Source organism: Mobula hypostoma, chromosome 23 (genome assembly GCF_963921235.1).
Source record: "Mobula hypostoma chromosome 23, sMobHyp1.1, whole genome shotgun sequence".
Lineage (NCBI taxonomy): Eukaryota > Metazoa > Chordata > Chondrichthyes > Myliobatiformes > Myliobatidae > Mobula > Mobula hypostoma.
The window spans coordinates 2,115,819-2,133,824 of NC_086119.1; the positions used below are offsets into that span (position 1 = coordinate 2,115,819).

An 18,006-nucleotide genomic window follows, 5' to 3' on the forward strand; every position below is an offset into this window, starting at 1 on the left:
AGGCTTCAAACCATCAACAATAAATACGGCAATAGTGAGTTTGGCTACTGTGCATACATTATTTCTGCTTTATATAGGCTGTGCATTTTTATTTGTTATTTGGTATGATTTGGCAGCTTCATAGCTTAAAGGTTACTGGAGAGAGTGTTTCTGCCGAGAGCGCTTGCGCCGAGAGTGCTGCCGTGAGATTTTTGCCGCGCTAGTCAGTGCTGAAAAGTATTGCTACTTTATATAGGCTGTGTATTTATCATATCATTCCTGCTTTTACTATATGTTACTGTTATTTTAGGTTTTGTGTGTTATTTGGCATGAGTTTGTAGAGTATTTTTTGGGTCTGGGAACGGTCAAAAAATTTTCCCATATTAATAAATGGTAATTGCTTATTCACTTTATGACATTCCGGCTTACGAACCGTTTCATAGGAACGCTCTACCTTCGGATAGCGGGGGAAACCTGTACTATTGTGAATGGCACTACATCATAATATATCACATGCAAAACTGCTTCCGATCAGCATTGGAGAATTCCACCTTCAAACTCTGCATGATGAACACACATACTGGAACTCTTTACATGTTTTCAGAGAGCGTCATGGTGGTAATGAAATGCAGGGGACTCCAAATGACATCATCAACAAGGAGGACTGCTCACTCTGGTTTAGATACATTATCCAAATTCTGAGATTGAATTACTGCCCTATTACTCACTGCCAGCTAGTAACATTTCTGTGGATAACTGCTCTTAAATTGTCTGAAAACAAGAACTAGAATCACATAAAAATGACTATTTCAGCTGTAAAATCATTTAAGAGCTTTCTTTAAAAACGATGTAGGCACTCCAAGAATTTAGATTTAATTTTTCTGCCACGTAACCATCAAAATAATCTCAAAGCCACACAATGTACACATCTGTGCACATCAGCTCAGAGACTTTACAATGTAAAATGATAGTAAACTCCAATCAGAAAAGTGGTAAAGAAATGCTTAGAACGTTAAAGGGCCATACCACAAGATGGAAACTTTCTGCTGCCAATGTGACAAAGTCATAGAAGGAGGACAACTCATACTCAGACTAATTGGGTTTTTTCCAAAGAACAGTTTATCTGAAGAGAAAAGTGATCCTCTCAGATACTGATTTTTTTTTTAAACTTCAGATCAGAGCATGAGAGAAACATTTACTTCTCAGAGCTATCATTCATTGAGGAGATCTTTATGAGGATCACAATGACCCAAACCTGGTGAACCCAAAGCTCATCATGTTCCCAGTGACTATACACACATTGCTGCAACAGCATGTCACTCTCTTCAGGAACAGAACCTACTGAGAGCTGATCAGTACAGCAACTTAAACAGACTTTCTATCATTCATATATCCCAGGTTTCCACTGTGCGTACATAGAAAAGTTCCATTCTATACAGTGTGACACACACAAAATGCAGCTGGAACTCAGCAGGTCAGGTAACATCTATGGAAAAGAATAAACAGTCAATGTTTCAGACCAAGACCCTTAACCTGGTCCTGAAGAAGGTTGTCGGCCCAAAACGTCAACACTGTATCCCTCTCCATTGATACTGCCTGACCTGCTGAGTTCCTCCACCATTTTGTGTGTGTTAATCTGGATTTCCACCATCTGCAGAATCTCCTGTGTTTACCATTATATACAGTGTCAATGTGCTCTGAAGCAGGGATGCCCAACCTGGGTCCGATATCCTTGCTGAATGGTACTGGGCCATGGTATAAAGAAGTTGGACACCCATACCTGTGTTCAGAAGACCAAGACAGACTGAATGGTACAATTGGTATTGGTGCTGAGAGGGAGAGGGAGAGGGTGGGGAAGACCTGTTAATGTCTTCAGTCACTAACTGAAACATTATAGAAATGTTAGTGCTTTGAAGAAAATAAGGGATTAGCTTTATTTGTCACATTTGTCACAAAAATACAATGAAACGAGTTGCACCTGTCAATGACCAGCACAGTCTAGGGATATGCTGGGGCAGCCCACAAGTGTCACCGTACATCTGGCGCCCGCAAAGTATCCCCACAACTTACTAACATAAACCTGTACGTCTTTGGAATGTAAGAGGAATACGGAGCACCTTGAAGAAACCCATATGGTCATGGGGAGAGTGTACAGACTCCTTACAGCAGTGGGAATTAAACACTGGTGCTGTAAAGTGATTGCACTAACTCCTACACTATCATTAGAGATCTCTAAGTCAGAGAACAAACTTGTACAGCAGGAAGGGGCGTAGGGAGGGGGTAATGGGAGAGATAAAAGGAGAAGCCAAAACCTTGAACAACAGGAATACTGCAGATGCTGGAAATACAAGCAACACACATAAAAGTTGCTGGTGAACGCAGCAGGCCAGGCAGCATCTCTAGGAAGAGGTGCAGTCGACATTTCAGACCGAGACCCCTCGTCAGGACTAACTGAAGGAAGAGTGAGTAAGGGATTTGAAAGTTGGAGGGGGATACCCGTTGCCCATCCTCTGGGTCCCCCCCCCCCCGCCCCTTGTCTTTCTTCCCGGACCTCCTGTCCCATGATCCTCTCATATCCCTTTTGCCTATCACCTGTCCAGCTCTTGGCTCCATCCCTCCCCCTCCTGTCTTCTCCTATCATTTTGGATCTCCCCCTCCCCCTCCCACTTTCAAATCCCTTACTCACTCTTCCTTCAGTTAGTCCTGACGAAGGGTCTCGGCCTGAAACGTCGACTGCACCTCTTCCTAGAGATGCTGCCTGGTCTGCTGCGTTCACCAGCAACTTTTATGTGTGTAGCCAAAACCTTGGATAGAATGAGATGGAATTGCTCCACAGGAGGGGCAGGATCAGAGAGGAAGATGCACCAGAACTGGGGAAAGCCAGAATAGAGAGAACAAAAGGACTATCTATCATCAGAAGAGCAGAGAAAGTGAGCAACACAAAACTGTGGAAAGTAATTTAAATTTATATTTTATGGAATGAGAAGGAGCAATCTATGTTAAGAAGCTCATTTAACTGACAAAATAAGCAGAATTTGTTAAGCACTTATAAAGGGAACATTCTACAGAGTGAAGTGTAAAGAGCTACGACTAGTTCATCAGCTTCCAGAGACACGAGCTGAATGATCTCAGAGGACTTAGCACACAATCAGGACACATCACAGTGCAGTCCCCGTACCCTGTCAACTTTGACTTTCTACTCTGAACCACTTTGGGTATAAGGTAGAAATATATGCTGACAATATGGTACAATGTACTATCCAGTAACACACTACAGGCAGGGGGTTGGTAGAACATTGAACAGTATACGCCCTTCAGCCCATGATATTCGGTAATACCAATTAGTCATTAAATACCCAACTAAGCTCATTCCTTCTGGCTGCACAACGTACATATCCTTCCATTTTACCAAAGCTACAACATGAAAGCTTTAGGAAAAATGCAAAACCTCATTACAAAGGTATGATTTTACATACCTATAGACATATAGGATAAATAAATACTGGTGTTTTAATACCTGATATAGACAGACACCAACACTTACCTTGGGCAGCTTCCTTTAACAGTTTGACGCAACGTTCAACAAGCAAACCAAACATGGCCAGTCCCAGTGTGGTAGCGTGCTCCTGAATGACTGATCGGCAGTTCTCCGAACCAGAATCTAATGCATCACAGGACAGACAACACTTTTATTCATAAGGACTGAGAAAAATTGTCAGCTCTTTCCTCAAAGACTTGGAGAACTTTCAGTTGCACCAGTACAGTTTATTTAAACATTTTTTTTACAGTTATCTGACCACAGGTCGAGCCATGTTAACACAAATTCCTTCACCAATAAACTGCAAGTTGAATTGCATTCAGGACATTAGCCCCCACAAACAACGGGTGAACGCCAAATCCTTCAGAAAACATGACTGAACTATTTCCAGATCTGATGTAATACTGTACCTGAAATGTTATCCTGATTTTTATAAATGCTCAAAGACCTGGTGCAGACTCCCATTGATTTTGGTTTTAGCTTGAGAATGTGGATTTCTGCAAACAGATTTTCTAGGTAAGTCATTAGAAATCTGGGACTTCACTGGCTACAGGTAAGAATTAAGGAGGATCCCCTTGGATGTCAGTAAACAAAACATATGTGTCAGTGAGCTAACAATGGTGTCTGATTTACCAATAGGAGGAAGTTCTTCGTTAAAGGCAAGAAAATACTAGAATTATAGGAACTCAAAGGAATCAACAATAATTCTATAAATATTAAGTCATTTAAGATAATAAATTGGCAAATGGGTTTTTTATTGTACATTGTAAAACTTGTCTTGCATACTGTCGATACAGATCAATTCATTACAATTGTTCGTCCATCTTTCTTTGTGTATAGTTTTCAATTATTTCATTTAGAGTTACAGTGCAGTACAGGCCTTTCAGCCCAACGACAGCACCACCGAGAAACCCACTTACTTAACCCTAGCCAGTTAACCTATTAACCAGTTCGTCTTTGGACTGTGGGAGGAAACCAGAGTACCCAGAGGAAACCCATGTGCTCACGGGAGGGACGTACAAACTTCTTACTGGAATTGAATTCTTGATGCTCCAAGCTGTAATACTGTCATGCTAACCGCTACACTACCATGGTGCCCTATTGATACTATTGTATTTCTTTGTATCTACTGTGAATTCCCGCAAGAAAATGAATCTCAGGATTGTAGATGATGACATATATGTACTTTGATAATAAATTTACTTTGAACTTTAAACGGTGCATTGAGGTAGTGCAAGATAAACAATAAGAATGTAGAATAACATGTTACAGGGAAATGCAGCACACAGAGAGAAAATGAGGTACAAGATAAAGTCGTCTGAGTTTATATTTCAATTCCAATGCTGTCTGTAAGGAGTTTGTACTGTCCTAAGGCAAACGCGTGGGTTTCTTCCCACATTCCAAAGACATACTGGTTAGTAGATTAATTGGTTTTCTGCGATTAAGCTGGGGTTAAATAGGTGGGTTGCTAGGCAGCGCAGCTTGTGGGGCGGAAGGGCCTTTTCCACGCATGCTGTCTTTCTCAATAAATAAATAAGATTGACCTCAAAGTAGATTGTGAAGTCAAGAATCCATCTTATCAGACCAGTGGACCATTCAAATGCCCTAGAACAGCAGGACAGAAGCTGCCCTTGAACCTCATGATATGTGCTTTTGGACCAGACACACAACACTGCCCAATCTCTGAATGTCCTCCCATATTTCCATGTTGCTTCACCCACCGCTGCACACCTTGGTGATTAACCTGGATGGTGCTGCTCTCACACAGTTTCACTTCCATCAAATGCAACCTGTTCAACCAAACACTTAAAACAAACCATCACCCTCTCATCGATATCAGTCTGTCCCCTCTCCCTCCCTCACACCTACATCAAGCTTTCTCCTCTCTGTGTCCTCACACCTATGACAGCACTGAATCAAAGTCATTTATTATCAGTGACAGCTTGTGAAATGCGTAGTTTTGCGGCACAGTACAATGCAAGACATAAACATTACAATCTGTTACAATAATTAAATAGAGCAAAAGAGGAATAGCAAGGTAGTGTTCGTGCACTTTTGAGAAATCTGGTGATGGAACGTGGGAGGTACCTGGAGGAAACCAACATGGTCATGGGGAAAGATATAAACTCCTTACAGACAGCGGCAGGACTGAACCGTGATTGGTGATCACTGATGCTGCATAGTGTTGTGCTACCAAGCCATACTGCACTAATACGATCACGGCTGAGATGTGTTCAATCCATCGCAGACAGAACAATTAATTATAGTACATCCAGTATCAGTTCCCATTTCCGGTAATGTATGTCAGACTTGATCCACTTTGTCTTCGGTAATGTTGCCCAACATTTCTCACTGCTTGACCATTAATATAGCATCAAATCCTTCAAAAAGTAATGAATATGGCCCAGTCTTTCATGGGTAAAGCCCTCCACACCATTCAGCACACTTACAAGGAGCACTGTTGCAGGAAAGCAACATCTATCATCAAGGACCCTCACCATCCAGGCCATGTTCTCTTCTTGCCACTGCGAGAAGCCAGAGGACCCACACAGCCAGGTTCAGGAACAGTTATTACCCCTCAACCATCAGTCCAGAGGGGATAACTTCACTCAACCTCACTTACCCATCCTTGAAATGTTCCCACAAACTATGGATTTACTTTCAAGGACTCTTCATCTCACGTTCTCAATATTTATTGCTTAATTATTATTTTTTTCTTTCTTTGGTATTTGTACAGTTTGCGGTCTTTTGCACGTTGGTTGTTAGCCCGACCTGTTGGGTGCGATCTTTCATTGATTCTATTGAGTTTCTTGGATTTACTGTGTATGCCCAGAAGGAAATGAACCTCAGGGTTGTATACGGTGACATATATGTACTTTGCTAATAAATTTATCAACTTTGATCAACTGCTTCCCCGCCAAGCAAGACCTGCCTTCAACAAAGATGTGTTCAGCTCCTGCCTACACGTTTAACATCCACTCTCTCACACTGTACATGACACTGTGCCATTTGACACTGATGCAGATTTGGGTAAATCTGGCTGACAAGCAGCCAATATCATTTACTGTGGCCAACCGTAACACGATCGGGAAAGAGTAAAAAAAATAGAAACACCGGAAGTGCAGCAGAGCACAGGTGAGAGGTTACAGAGTGCCGGGGGAAAGATTATTGAAACCAGCTGCACTCTGAGTGGTAGCGGGAACAAATGTTCAAGATTTTAGATTAGTAATGACTGGAAGAAAATAATGCTAGGAGTTATAATTTAGGAACAATCTGGTGAGTAAAGGGCACACTTTTGTCTCCTGTGCCCTAATGGGACATTAATGCTTCACAGCGGGATGTTTGAGAAAGGAACCCAGATTAGTAGCAAAAAACTGAAGCAATTCTCCATTATTTAAGAAATAAATTTTATTCATTAAGTCAGTCATAGAACACTACCACACCAGAAACAGGCCCTTCCGCTCATTTAGACCATGCCAAAATATTAATCTGTATACTCCCAACGACCCACACCAGAAACATACCCCTCCCATCCACATAACTATCCAAACTTCTCTTTCCGCATCCACCACTTGTGCAGGCAGCTCATTCCACGCGCTCAGCATTCTGAGTGAAGAAGATCTCCCTCCTGTTCCCCTCAGATATTTCACCCTTCAACTTCAGCCCATGACCTATAGTTCTAGTCTCAGCCAACTTTAGTGAAAAAAAGCTTGCATACACTGTCTATACCCCTCAAATTTTTGTATACCTCTAGCAAATCTCCCCTCAGTCTCCTACGCTGCAGGGAATATTCAACCTTTCCCTATAACTCAGGTCCTCAAGTCCTGGCAACATCCTTGCAATTTTTCCCTGCACTCTTTCCATCTTATTCATAAAAATATATGCAAGTACAAAGAAAAGGAAGATGACTCTCTATATTTGTTGTGACATTCAGTTCTTGCATTCAGTGTCACTTGCTGTAGACATTAGAAAGTGTTATCACATTCTGTGTACAAGGCACCATTGCCATTCGTATGCCCCTGGCTGGGACAATACAAACTCTCACTGTCTGAGGAGCTTTTACACGGGACCCAGCCCCTCAGTGTCTACTGGCTAAGGGACAACAGACTGCAGTTGTTCCACACAAAGTCTATGCAACTAACTTTACTGCATCATACAGTATTTCCAAGTTCAAGCTTACTGGCATAGGGATAAATACCCAGGGCAGGGTATAAATTCCATGGAAATGAGCTTTGTGCAACAGCAGCAGCACAGCACATTACAAACATGACAAACAGCAATTAACATAGATTATACATAACTTACTTGAGGACAAAATTTTCTAAAAATTTAAAAAACATAAAAATATTAGCGCAAGTTGAGAGAGAGAAGAAAGGAATATAGTCCAAGGTAGAGTTAGGGTATTTCAGGTCAGTTCAAGAACTGATGGCAGTAGGGAAGAAGCTGTTTTTAAACCTGGGTTCCAATAATTTGCTCGGGAAACCTGTCCACAGCATCCACCTTGTTTTTTCCCGTATAGTCTGCAGGATGATCCCAGCTGATGACGGCTTGTTAGACATGTGGTCTAAGATGCTTTTTTTTGGAAGAACACAAAGGACAGGTCATGTGGCAATGTCCTGCTGATTGGGATACTGTGTGGCAAGAGGGTCAGGTCCACTCTTCGCAACACCAGGGACACGTAGGACCTCAGCCTGTACTGACACTTGGTACCCACGTTCTGATTCCAACTGCAAGGTGATGCAGCCATACACAAAGGTAGTCATTAGGATGAGGGTACTGGTGGATAAGACCATAAGATTTAAGAGCAGAAGTAGGCCATTTGTCCCATCGAGTCTCCTCCACCATTCTATCATGGCTGATGTATTATCTATCTCAACTCTATTCTCCTGCCATCTCCCTGTAACTTGTGATGCCCTTAACAATGTACATTGCCCATGTTGTCTATGGATGAGTGTATTGTGACCCATTCCATCACGAACCCAAAGCTGAAACAGAAGCTGGCTTGAGTGACTGGCAGGGGGCAGGGTGCAGGACTGGACAATGGGACAAGTACAACAGCACTGGGAACACCTCAAACCTGATAACCAGGTTCTTGGCTCTCGCTTATTCACTCTAATATTTTTCCACATCACGGTCTCTCTGAACCGGGACAGAGGGGAGGGGGGGAGGGGGAGGGGGAGGGGGAGAGGGGGGAGAGAGGGGAGAGGGGGGAGAGGGGGGAGAGAGGGGAAGGGGAGAGAGGGGAGAGGAAGGGGAGAGAGGGGAGAGGAAGGGGGGGAGGGGAGGGGGAGGGGGGAGGGGAGGAGGGAGGGGGAGGAGGGAGGGGAGGGGGAGGGGAGGGGGAGGGGAGGGGGAGGGGGAGGGGAGGGGGAGGGGAGGGGGAGGGGGAGGGGGAGGGGGAGGGGAGAGGGGGAGGGGAGAGGGGAAAGGGGAGAGAGGGGAGAGGGGAGAGGGGGGAGAGAGGGGAAGGGAGAGAGGGGAGAGGAAGGGGAGAGAGGGGAGGGGGGGAGGGGGAGGGGGAGGGGAGGAGGGGGGAGGAGGGAGGGGGAGGGGAGGGGGAGGGGAGGGGGAGGGGCGGGGGGAAAGGGGGAGAGAGGGGAGGGGGGAGAGAGGGGAGAGGAAGGGGAGAGGGGGGAGGGGGAGGGGGGGAGGAGGGAGGGGAGGAGGGAGGGGAGGGGGAGGGGAGAGGGGAAAGGGGGGAGAGAGGGGAAGGGGGGAGAGAGGGGAGGGGGAGAGAGGGGAGGGGGAGGGGAGGGGGAGGGGAGGGGGAGAGGGGGAGGGGAGGGGAGAGGGGGAGGGGAGGGGAGGGGGAGGGGGAGAGGGAGACAGCAGGAGGGTATGGGAAGGGGAGGGGCAGGGGACAGGGAGGAGGCTAGAGGGCGAAGGGGGGAGGGATAGGAGTTGGGGTGCAGGAAGCATGGTGAACTGAGCAATCCAAATGATAGTGAAAGCCCATAGGTTTTTAATAAACAATGTAGTGGGAAACGATTTCCTGATATGGGCAGACGATAATCCGAGAAGGAGACAATTCATTTCAACATGATGAGTGCAAAGAACAAGGATAAGCAATGAAAATCTCCAAACCAGCAGAAAAAACAGCAATCCAGGCAACAATATCTTGAGGGAAGCAGGTAAGGCTGGAATCCAAAGACTGCCATATTCAACAGTTCAAAGTAAATTTATTATCAAAGTACATATACGTCACCATATACAACCCTGAGATTCATTTTCTTGCTAGCATTCACAGTAAGTACAAAGAAACACAACAGAATCCATGAAAAACCACACACAGGACGGACATCAAACTGTGCAAATACAAAAAAAAATTAAGGGTAATAAATAAATAAGCAATAAGTATCAAGAACATTATCAAGAGTCCTTGAAAGTGCATCCATAGATTGTGGGAACAGTTCAATGTTGTGAGTGAAGTTATCCCCTCTGGTTCAGAAGCCTGATGGTTGAGAGGGTAATAACTATTCCTGAACCTGGTAGTGTGGGTCCTAAGACTCTTGTACCTTCGTCCTGATGGCAACAGTGAGAAGAGAGTATGGCCTGGATGGTGACGTCTATGATAATGATTGCAGCTTTCCTGCGACGCAGTTCGTGTAGATGTGCTCAATGGTACTGTGTTTTGCAAAAATTACACAGTAGATAGAACCTATCTGTGAACCCAGAGCTAAGCATTTTATCCACAAAGCAATTTAAACTATGACTGCTCGGACCATGAAAAGTTCAGCCAAGCAAAGGCAGGGCTTGGTAGTGAGTGGGCATGGTCAAGCCAGTTCCAAGAAGCAGCAAAGGTCCAATGATGTTCCTTGTGATGATAAAGGTTAGCAAAAGTTTCAGTCCACAGAAATTCATGGAAACACAGAAGATAGAATGCAGTAGTCACTGATGCAGAAGCTGGAATGGTCACATTGATGCAGGTAGGGTAGTCTAGGATGCAGAAGACAGAAGAACAAACAAATGGCTTCACTGTACCAGTAGGAAGCTCAAACTGCTGGCTCTGCCCAGCATGTACGTACATGTGAGTATGGAGTCAAAAATGATAAAAGGTTGAGGTGAATGGAGAATCGATGCCACCCTGCTAATCAAGGGCAATTATCCAGCAGTGTGGAATTCAGTTTGGCAGTACTTTACAAGTGAACAGCACATTAGGCACACCCTTTATTTATACAGAACTACAGAACCAATGCCTGTGCCAATATCAAGAAAGGTCTGCAGCCTAGTCTCACCTTCAGTTCTGGATTTGTAGCCTTGAAGATCACAACCTCAAGCCCACATCCAGGTAACTTAACGTGAAAGACTTTCTGCTTCTACCCAAGTTCCAGGCTCCTACCTATTCTGAGTAAAACTCCCTCGTCTTCCTGCACTGCTCACCCCACAACTTCTACTCAAGCACCGCCCACTGATTTTTGGCTTCTCTGACAAGGGAAGTAAGTCTCTCCTATTTATTCTACCTAAGGCCCTCATAGTTCTAGACACCTTAATTGAGTCTCCTCTTGGCTTTTCATTTTCAAATAAATCAGCCCTATTCTATCAAATATCTCCTCATGACTAGCTTTTCAGTCATGGTAAATATCCTCATAAACCATCTCCTCTGCATCCTCTCTCATCCAGTCATACCTTTCAAGATTGCTTAATGTTATTTTCTATACACAAGCATAAGGAGAACAAAATGATAGTTACTCCGGATCCAATGCAGCACAAAAAAAATCAAAAAAGATAAAGAACTCAATAAAACTACTAAAAAAAAACACACACAAGAAATATATATCCATAATTATAGCTTATATACATAAAATTGATTTTATGTCCATAAAATGACACTCGGCTAAACATAGCTGACTGATGGGAAATAGTGGCAGAGTTATGGGTGGAGTCTTATTGCTTAGGAAGAGTAACTGTTTTTGAGTCTATTGGTCTTGGTGTGGATGTTAAGCAGCCTCGTCCACGATAGTAGTGGGATAAACAGTCCATGAGCAGGGTGTGTGGAATCCTTCATGGTTTTATTGGCCCTTTTCTGACACCTTTCTGTATATGCGTCCTTGATGGGGAGTGGGGAGTGGGGAGTAGGCAGGTGCCAGTGATACACTGGGCAGCTTTGACTACTCGTTTTAGACCCTTCCTCTCCACCGCAGTGTAGTTTCTGTACCAAGCAGTGATGCAGCTTGTTAGAATGCTCTCTATTGCAAATCTGTAGAATAACGTGAGTATGAATGTGCAAAGTCTAGCTCTCTTCAACCTTCTCAGAAAGTAGAGGCATTGGTGAGTTTTCCTGACTGTGCAGGATGTGTTCTTGGACCGTGAGAGGTTGTGTGTGATAGACACACCCAGGAGTTTGAAGCTGCTTGCAGTTTCCACTGCTTTGTCGCCGATGTAAAGTGGGTGTGAGTTCTCTCAAAGTCAATAACCATCTCCTTTGTCCTGTTGGCATTACAGAGGAGGTTACTTGTCTGCCCCTAGACTTTAAGCTCTTCCACCTTCTCTCTGTAGGCCAACTGCTGTGTCATCGGCAAACTTGACAATGTGATTTTATTCAGGTGTTTGACCATAGTCATGTATGAGCAGAGGATACAGCAATGGGCTCAGCACACTGCCCTGGGGGACACCTATACTGAAGATGCTGTGCAACTTGACTATCTGAGGTCTGTTCGTTAGGAAGTCAAATACACAGTTGCACAGTGGTGTATTTAGACTGAGGAGTGGGAGTTTGTTCACCAAGGTCTGTGGACAATAGTGTTGAATGCCAAACTGCAATCCAGACTGGTGTGTCTTTGTTTTCTAGGTGTATCAGGGCCAGTTGAATGACAGATGCTATGGCATCTGAAATAGAGTAGCTGTCAGTAAGCATATTGGTGAATGTCCAATGTGGCAGGAATGAGTTTTGATGTTTCACTGATATGTTCAAAGTACTTTATGATTATTGGTTTCAGTGCAACCGGACAATGGTTGTTTAGTTCTGAAGGTGTTCTTTGCTACCGGGATGATGGTAGCTGATTTGAAGCATGTGGGGCAGCAGCCTGGATGATGTCAGTGTGTCGCAGTGCACACCCCAAGTACTTTGCCTATGCTGGTGTCCAGCCCACCACCTTACAGGAGCTGACCCTCTGCAGAGTGCTTCCTTGTTCCTGGTATGACCAGTGTCTCATCCCGTTTAATTATTACTTCTTGCCAGTTTAAGTGCCATATTTAAAATTTCTGTTGTCTTTAAAGATCCCTGGACAAACGTTTCAAATTCTCTCTGGTCCTTCACACCAATCAATACCCTCCCATTTATTCTGTAATCCCTTCCTTTCAAACACCTTCCAAGTTCGGCTGGCTTCAGTGGCTGGGAAGATGTTGGAGTCCATTACTAAGTATTTAGAGGCACTTGATAAAGTAGGCCAAAGTCAGCAAGGCTTCCTTAAGGAGAAATCTTGTCTGACAAACCTGTTGGAACTCTTTGAGGAAATAACAGGCAGGATAGACAAAGGAGAGTCAGTGGATGTTGTTTACTTGGATTTTCAGAAGGGCTTTGACAAGGTGCTGAACATGAGGCTGTTAAACAAGATGAGAGCCCATGGAATTACATGCATCACCATCTGATATGGGGGCTTGGCTACTGCAAGGATCAAAATAAGCTGCAGAAAAGTTTTAAACTTAGCAGCATCATGTGCCTCAACTTCCATTCTATCCAGGATATCTTCAAGGAGTAATGCCTCAAAGGGGCGGTATTCATCATTGGGAATCCCATCACCCAGGACATGCCCTGTCCTTATTGCTGCCATTGGGAAAGAGGTACAGGATCTTGAAGGCACAAACTCAACAATACAGGAACAGCTTCTTCCCCTTTCCCCTGAATGGACATTGAACTCATGAACACTACCTCACAAATATATTTGATTTTTTTTTGCACAGCTTATTTAATTTAACTATTGTATATTTTTTCACATCTCTTATGAGTGATGTGTATGTGTAACTTTCTCTCAATCTGAGGTCCTTTACCAGAGAACTGGGAGCTTGAGGGTTAGGCACAATATTCCTAGTAGTGTGCTCTTCTGCACTGAGATCTCAGGTGTTGTTCCCGGGATTTCTTGGAGCCTCTTTCCCAGTCCAGGTGTCACAGCTCTAAATGCTCCTATCACCACTGGGATTACTCTGGCTTTAACCTTTCACATCCTTTCTATTCGCTCTCCACCTTTGCATATTCTTGTCTCCTAGTCTGAGGTTATTGTCATTCGGGATTGCCACATCTATTACTATAGCTTTCTTCTGTTCCTTGTCCAGTATTACTAGGCCTGGTTGGATGGCCAATCCATACTCAGCATAGATGTTCCTGTACAGCATTCCTGCAACTTGGTTGTGCTGTTCAGTGTATGCTGTCCCCGCCTGCATCTTGCACCCTGCTACTATATGCTGGATGGTTTCAATGGATTCCTTGCACAGCCTTGCATCTTGTGTCCTGTCTGGTGTGATAGAGCCCTGCTTCTACTGCTCATGTGCAGCCATGAGCAGCGACTCTGTGCTGCTATTTCCAGCCACTGGTAAGACTTCCCTCTGAGATATACACACACCCTCTTACTGTAACTCAGTTTTGCCCTCTCTATTATTATGTGTTGCCTTATACTGCTGCTGGAAAAACAACAAATTTCATGACACAGGCCGACAATATTAAACCTGATCCTGATTCTAATTCTGACATACTAGCATGGATAGAAGATTGGCTGACCGACAAGAGGCAAAGAGTGGGAATAAAGGGGGGGGGGTCTTTTTTTTAACTATCCTGATTGGCTGCCAGTGATTAGTGATGTTCCAGATGGGTCGGTACTGGGACCGCTTTGTTTCACGTTATATGTCAATTATTTGGATTGACATATCACTGGATGTGTCCAGGTTTCCAGACGATACAAAGATAAATGGAAGGGCACTTCGTGTTGAAGAGGCGGGGAGTCTGCAGAAGGACTTGGGCACATTAGGAGAACAGGCATAGAAGTGGCAGATGGAAATCAGTGTAGGAAGTGTATGGTAGTGCACTTTGGTAGAAGGAATAAAGGCTTAGAATATTTTATAAATGGAGAAAATTCGAAAAAAATCTGAGATGCAAGGAGACTTGGGAGTCCTTGTCCAGAATGCAGGTTGAGTCGTTGGTAAAGAAGGCAAATGCAATATGAGCATTCATTTTGAGAGGACTAGAATATAAAAGTCAGGATGTAATGCTGAGGCTTTATAAGGCAATGGTCAAAATGTATTTGGAGCACTGTGAGCAGTTTTGAGCCCCTTATCTAAGAAAAGACATGCTGGCATTGGAGAGGATCAGGAGGTTCACAAGAAGTATTCTGAGAATGAAAGGGTTAATGTATGTGAAGTGTTTGATGACTTCGGGTCTGTACTCACTGGAGTTCGGGAGAATAGGGTTTGGGGGAGGGGTGGATCTCATTAAAGCCTATCGAATATTGAAAGGCTCATACAGAGTGGATGTGGAGAGGATGTTTCCGATAGTAGCGGAATCCAGGACCAGACAGCACAGCCTCAGAGTACAGAAATATTCATTTAGAACAGAGGAGGAATTTCTTCAGCTAGAGAATAGTGAATCTGTGGAATTTACTGCCACAGGCAGCTGTGGATGTCACGTCATTGGGTATATTTAAGGCAATGGTTGATAGATTCTTGATTAGTCAGGGCATGAAGGGATATGAGGAGAAGGCGGCAGACTGGGGCTGAGAGGAAAAATGGATCAGCCAGGATGAAATAGTGGAGCAGACCTGATGGACCAAATGGCCTAATTCCACTGCTATATTAAAAATATAGTACTTCACACATCTCTGGATTAAATTCCATTTGGTATGCTTCTGTCCAACTGGTCAGATGATCTGTGACATTTTCAATTCCTAAACTGGTCTCCTCAATTAGTTTGTTTAGACTACCACTGGCAAACTACTTTCGTCTGCATCTCTGCACTAAAGTGGAAGCAGAGACTACCTCAAGCTTGTGGTAGATGCTGGCAAGATGGTGTTTTATTCCTTTGGTGCAGCAGAGATTACAATGCAGATCCCTGAGCTGAAAGATCACTGCACTGCCCAGTCCCCAGGAGAAACATTCCCAAAACTTGTAGATAACAGTACTTAAAGTATGCAACCACTTCTGATATTAAAGGGATTAGCAAATTGAAAGGAGGGCAAAGAAAATCACCATCTCATCCCAGGCTTATTTGTGGATATAACATAAGACATTAGAATTACAATCACTGACATATGTCGAGAAATTTGTTGTTTTGTGGCAGAAGCGCAATGCAATACACAATAATAAAAAACTATAAATTACAATAAGAAATATATTTTAAAGAATTAAATTAGACAAGTGCTGCAAAAAGGGAGCAAACAAAAAGTGACGTAGTGTACATAGGTTCATTGTCCATTCAGAAATCTGATGGTGGAGGGGAAAAAGCTGTTTCTGAAATGTTGAGAATGTGTCTTCAGGATTCTGTACCATCTCTTTGACGGTAGCATGAGAAAGGGGGTATGTCCTAAGTCAGGGGTCCCCAACCTTATTTGCACCGCAGACCGGTTTAATATTGACATGGTAAAAAATGAAACTGACTGGTAAAATTAACTACCCACTCTCTTTTGGAATTGGTAATATATATATTTAGTTCCAAAACAGGTCTCACGGTGCACAAAATCAGACAGGAATCCGCTGAAAGGACACTTCCAATTGACTTATGGAGAGCAGGAAGGAAGTGGCTGCAGCATGAAGGGAAGCAAAAGGGAATCTCTACCTCGCAGCTCTACTGACACAGGGCCAGTCCTTCTATATAGTCCATGGAGCTTCCACAGCAGCCATGTGTAATTCCCCCTCACATACCAGATATGTGTGGATTGCTGGGTTAATTGGCCACTGTAAATTGCCCCCAGTGTGTGGGTCAATGGTCTTGGGTGAGATGATAGCAACGGAAGATAGGTGCTCAGGCACAGACTTGAAGGGATATTAACCAATGATACAAGCCTGAAGCTCCATGCCATTCAGGATCAGGGATTAATTACTTAATAAATTAATAATTATAGGTTATCCCGGTTGCCACCCATATTAATTCTACTTCCCATTCCCGTTCAGACGTGTTGGCCCATGACCTCCTTTACTGCTATGATAGGGCACTCTCAGGTTGGAGGAGCAACACCTCATATTCCTGTTGGGTAGCCTCCAACCTGATGGCATGAACATGGAAAACTCTAACTTCTGGTAATTTCTTCTTCTCCTTTTCTCTCTTTTTTTATTCTCCATTCTGGTTCTCTCTTATCCCTTCTCTCCCCTCCCCTGCCCATCACTTCCTCTGGTGCACCTCCTCCTTCCCTTTCCCATGCCCACTCTCATCACCTATCACCGATTCCTTCTTCCTTGGCTCTTTACCTTTTCCACCTATCAATTCCCAGTTCTCACTTCATTTCCTCCCCCAACCACCCACCTTTCCCCTCACCTGGTCTCATCTATCACCTGCCAACTTGTATTCCTCCACCTTCTTATTCTGGTTTCTTCCTCCTTCCTTTCCAGTTCTGAAGAAGAGCCTTGGCCCAAAACAGCGACTGTTTATTCCTCCCTACAGATGCTGCCTGACCTGCTGAGTTCCTCCAGCATTCCCAGTACCTGCAGAACCTTTTGTGCTTTTGGTCAATAACCTAATGCCCATTTTTCTGTCTGGGTGTGAAGACTACTGAAGAAATGCCAGATTATGGGAAGCTCCACAGAAGGGCACTAAGAAAACCAAGTCCAAAGTGAAGTGCAAGCCAAGGCCAGTAAGAGGCAGAAGCAGGCAAGGAAGGAGAGTTATGCTGCCAACATTTACAAAACAAACATTATGGGGATCATATATAGGCCTCCAAATAGTAGCCAAGATGTGGGGTTGAGGTTGCAAAGGGAGCTGGAAAGGGCATGTAATAAGAGTAATGTCACAATTGAAATGGGGGGCTTCAATATGCAAGGGGATTGGGAAAATCAGGTTGGTGTCGAGAGGGAAATTATTGAATGCCTATGAAATGGCTTTTTAAAGCAGCTTGCGCTCGAGCCTACTGGGGGAAAGGCTATCTTAGACTGGGTGCTGAGTAATAATCTAGATTTTATTAGGGAGCTTAAGGTAAAGGAACCCATAGGAAGCAATGATCATAATATGATTGAATTCACGCTGCAATTTGAGAGGAAAGTATAATTCACGTGTATCCATATCATAATGAATAAAGGGAATTACAGAGGCATGAGAGTGGAGCTTGCCCAGGTGGATTGGAGGGGTATACTAGCCGGATAATGGCAGAACAGAGGCAGCTGAGAATAGCTGACAAGGCACAGGATATGTATGTCCCACAGAAGAAGTTCTCAAATGGCTGGGGCAGGCAACCATGGCTGACAAGGAAAGATAAGGACTGCATAAAAGCCAAGGAAAGGGAATATAAGGTGGCAAAAGTGAGTGGGAGGTTGGAGGTTGGATGTTTGGAAAGTTTTAATAATCTAACAAAAGGCAA

General features: G+C 44.0%; 1 protein-coding gene across 3 annotated transcripts in view; it reads right to left on the reverse strand.

Moving 5' to 3' along the window:
• Nucleotides 1–18,006, reverse strand: part of smg6 (SMG6 nonsense mediated mRNA decay factor) — a 534,055-nt gene that overhangs the window by 279,219 nt on the left and 236,830 nt on the right. For all 3 annotated transcript variants that reach the window (XM_063031015.1, XM_063031016.1, XM_063031017.1), the window contains one exon: nt 3,524–3,640. In XM_063031015.1, the coding sequence (XP_062887085.1) occupies nt 3,524–3,640 (117 nt within the window). The remainder of the gene's footprint in view (nt 1–3,523; nt 3,641–18,006) is intronic.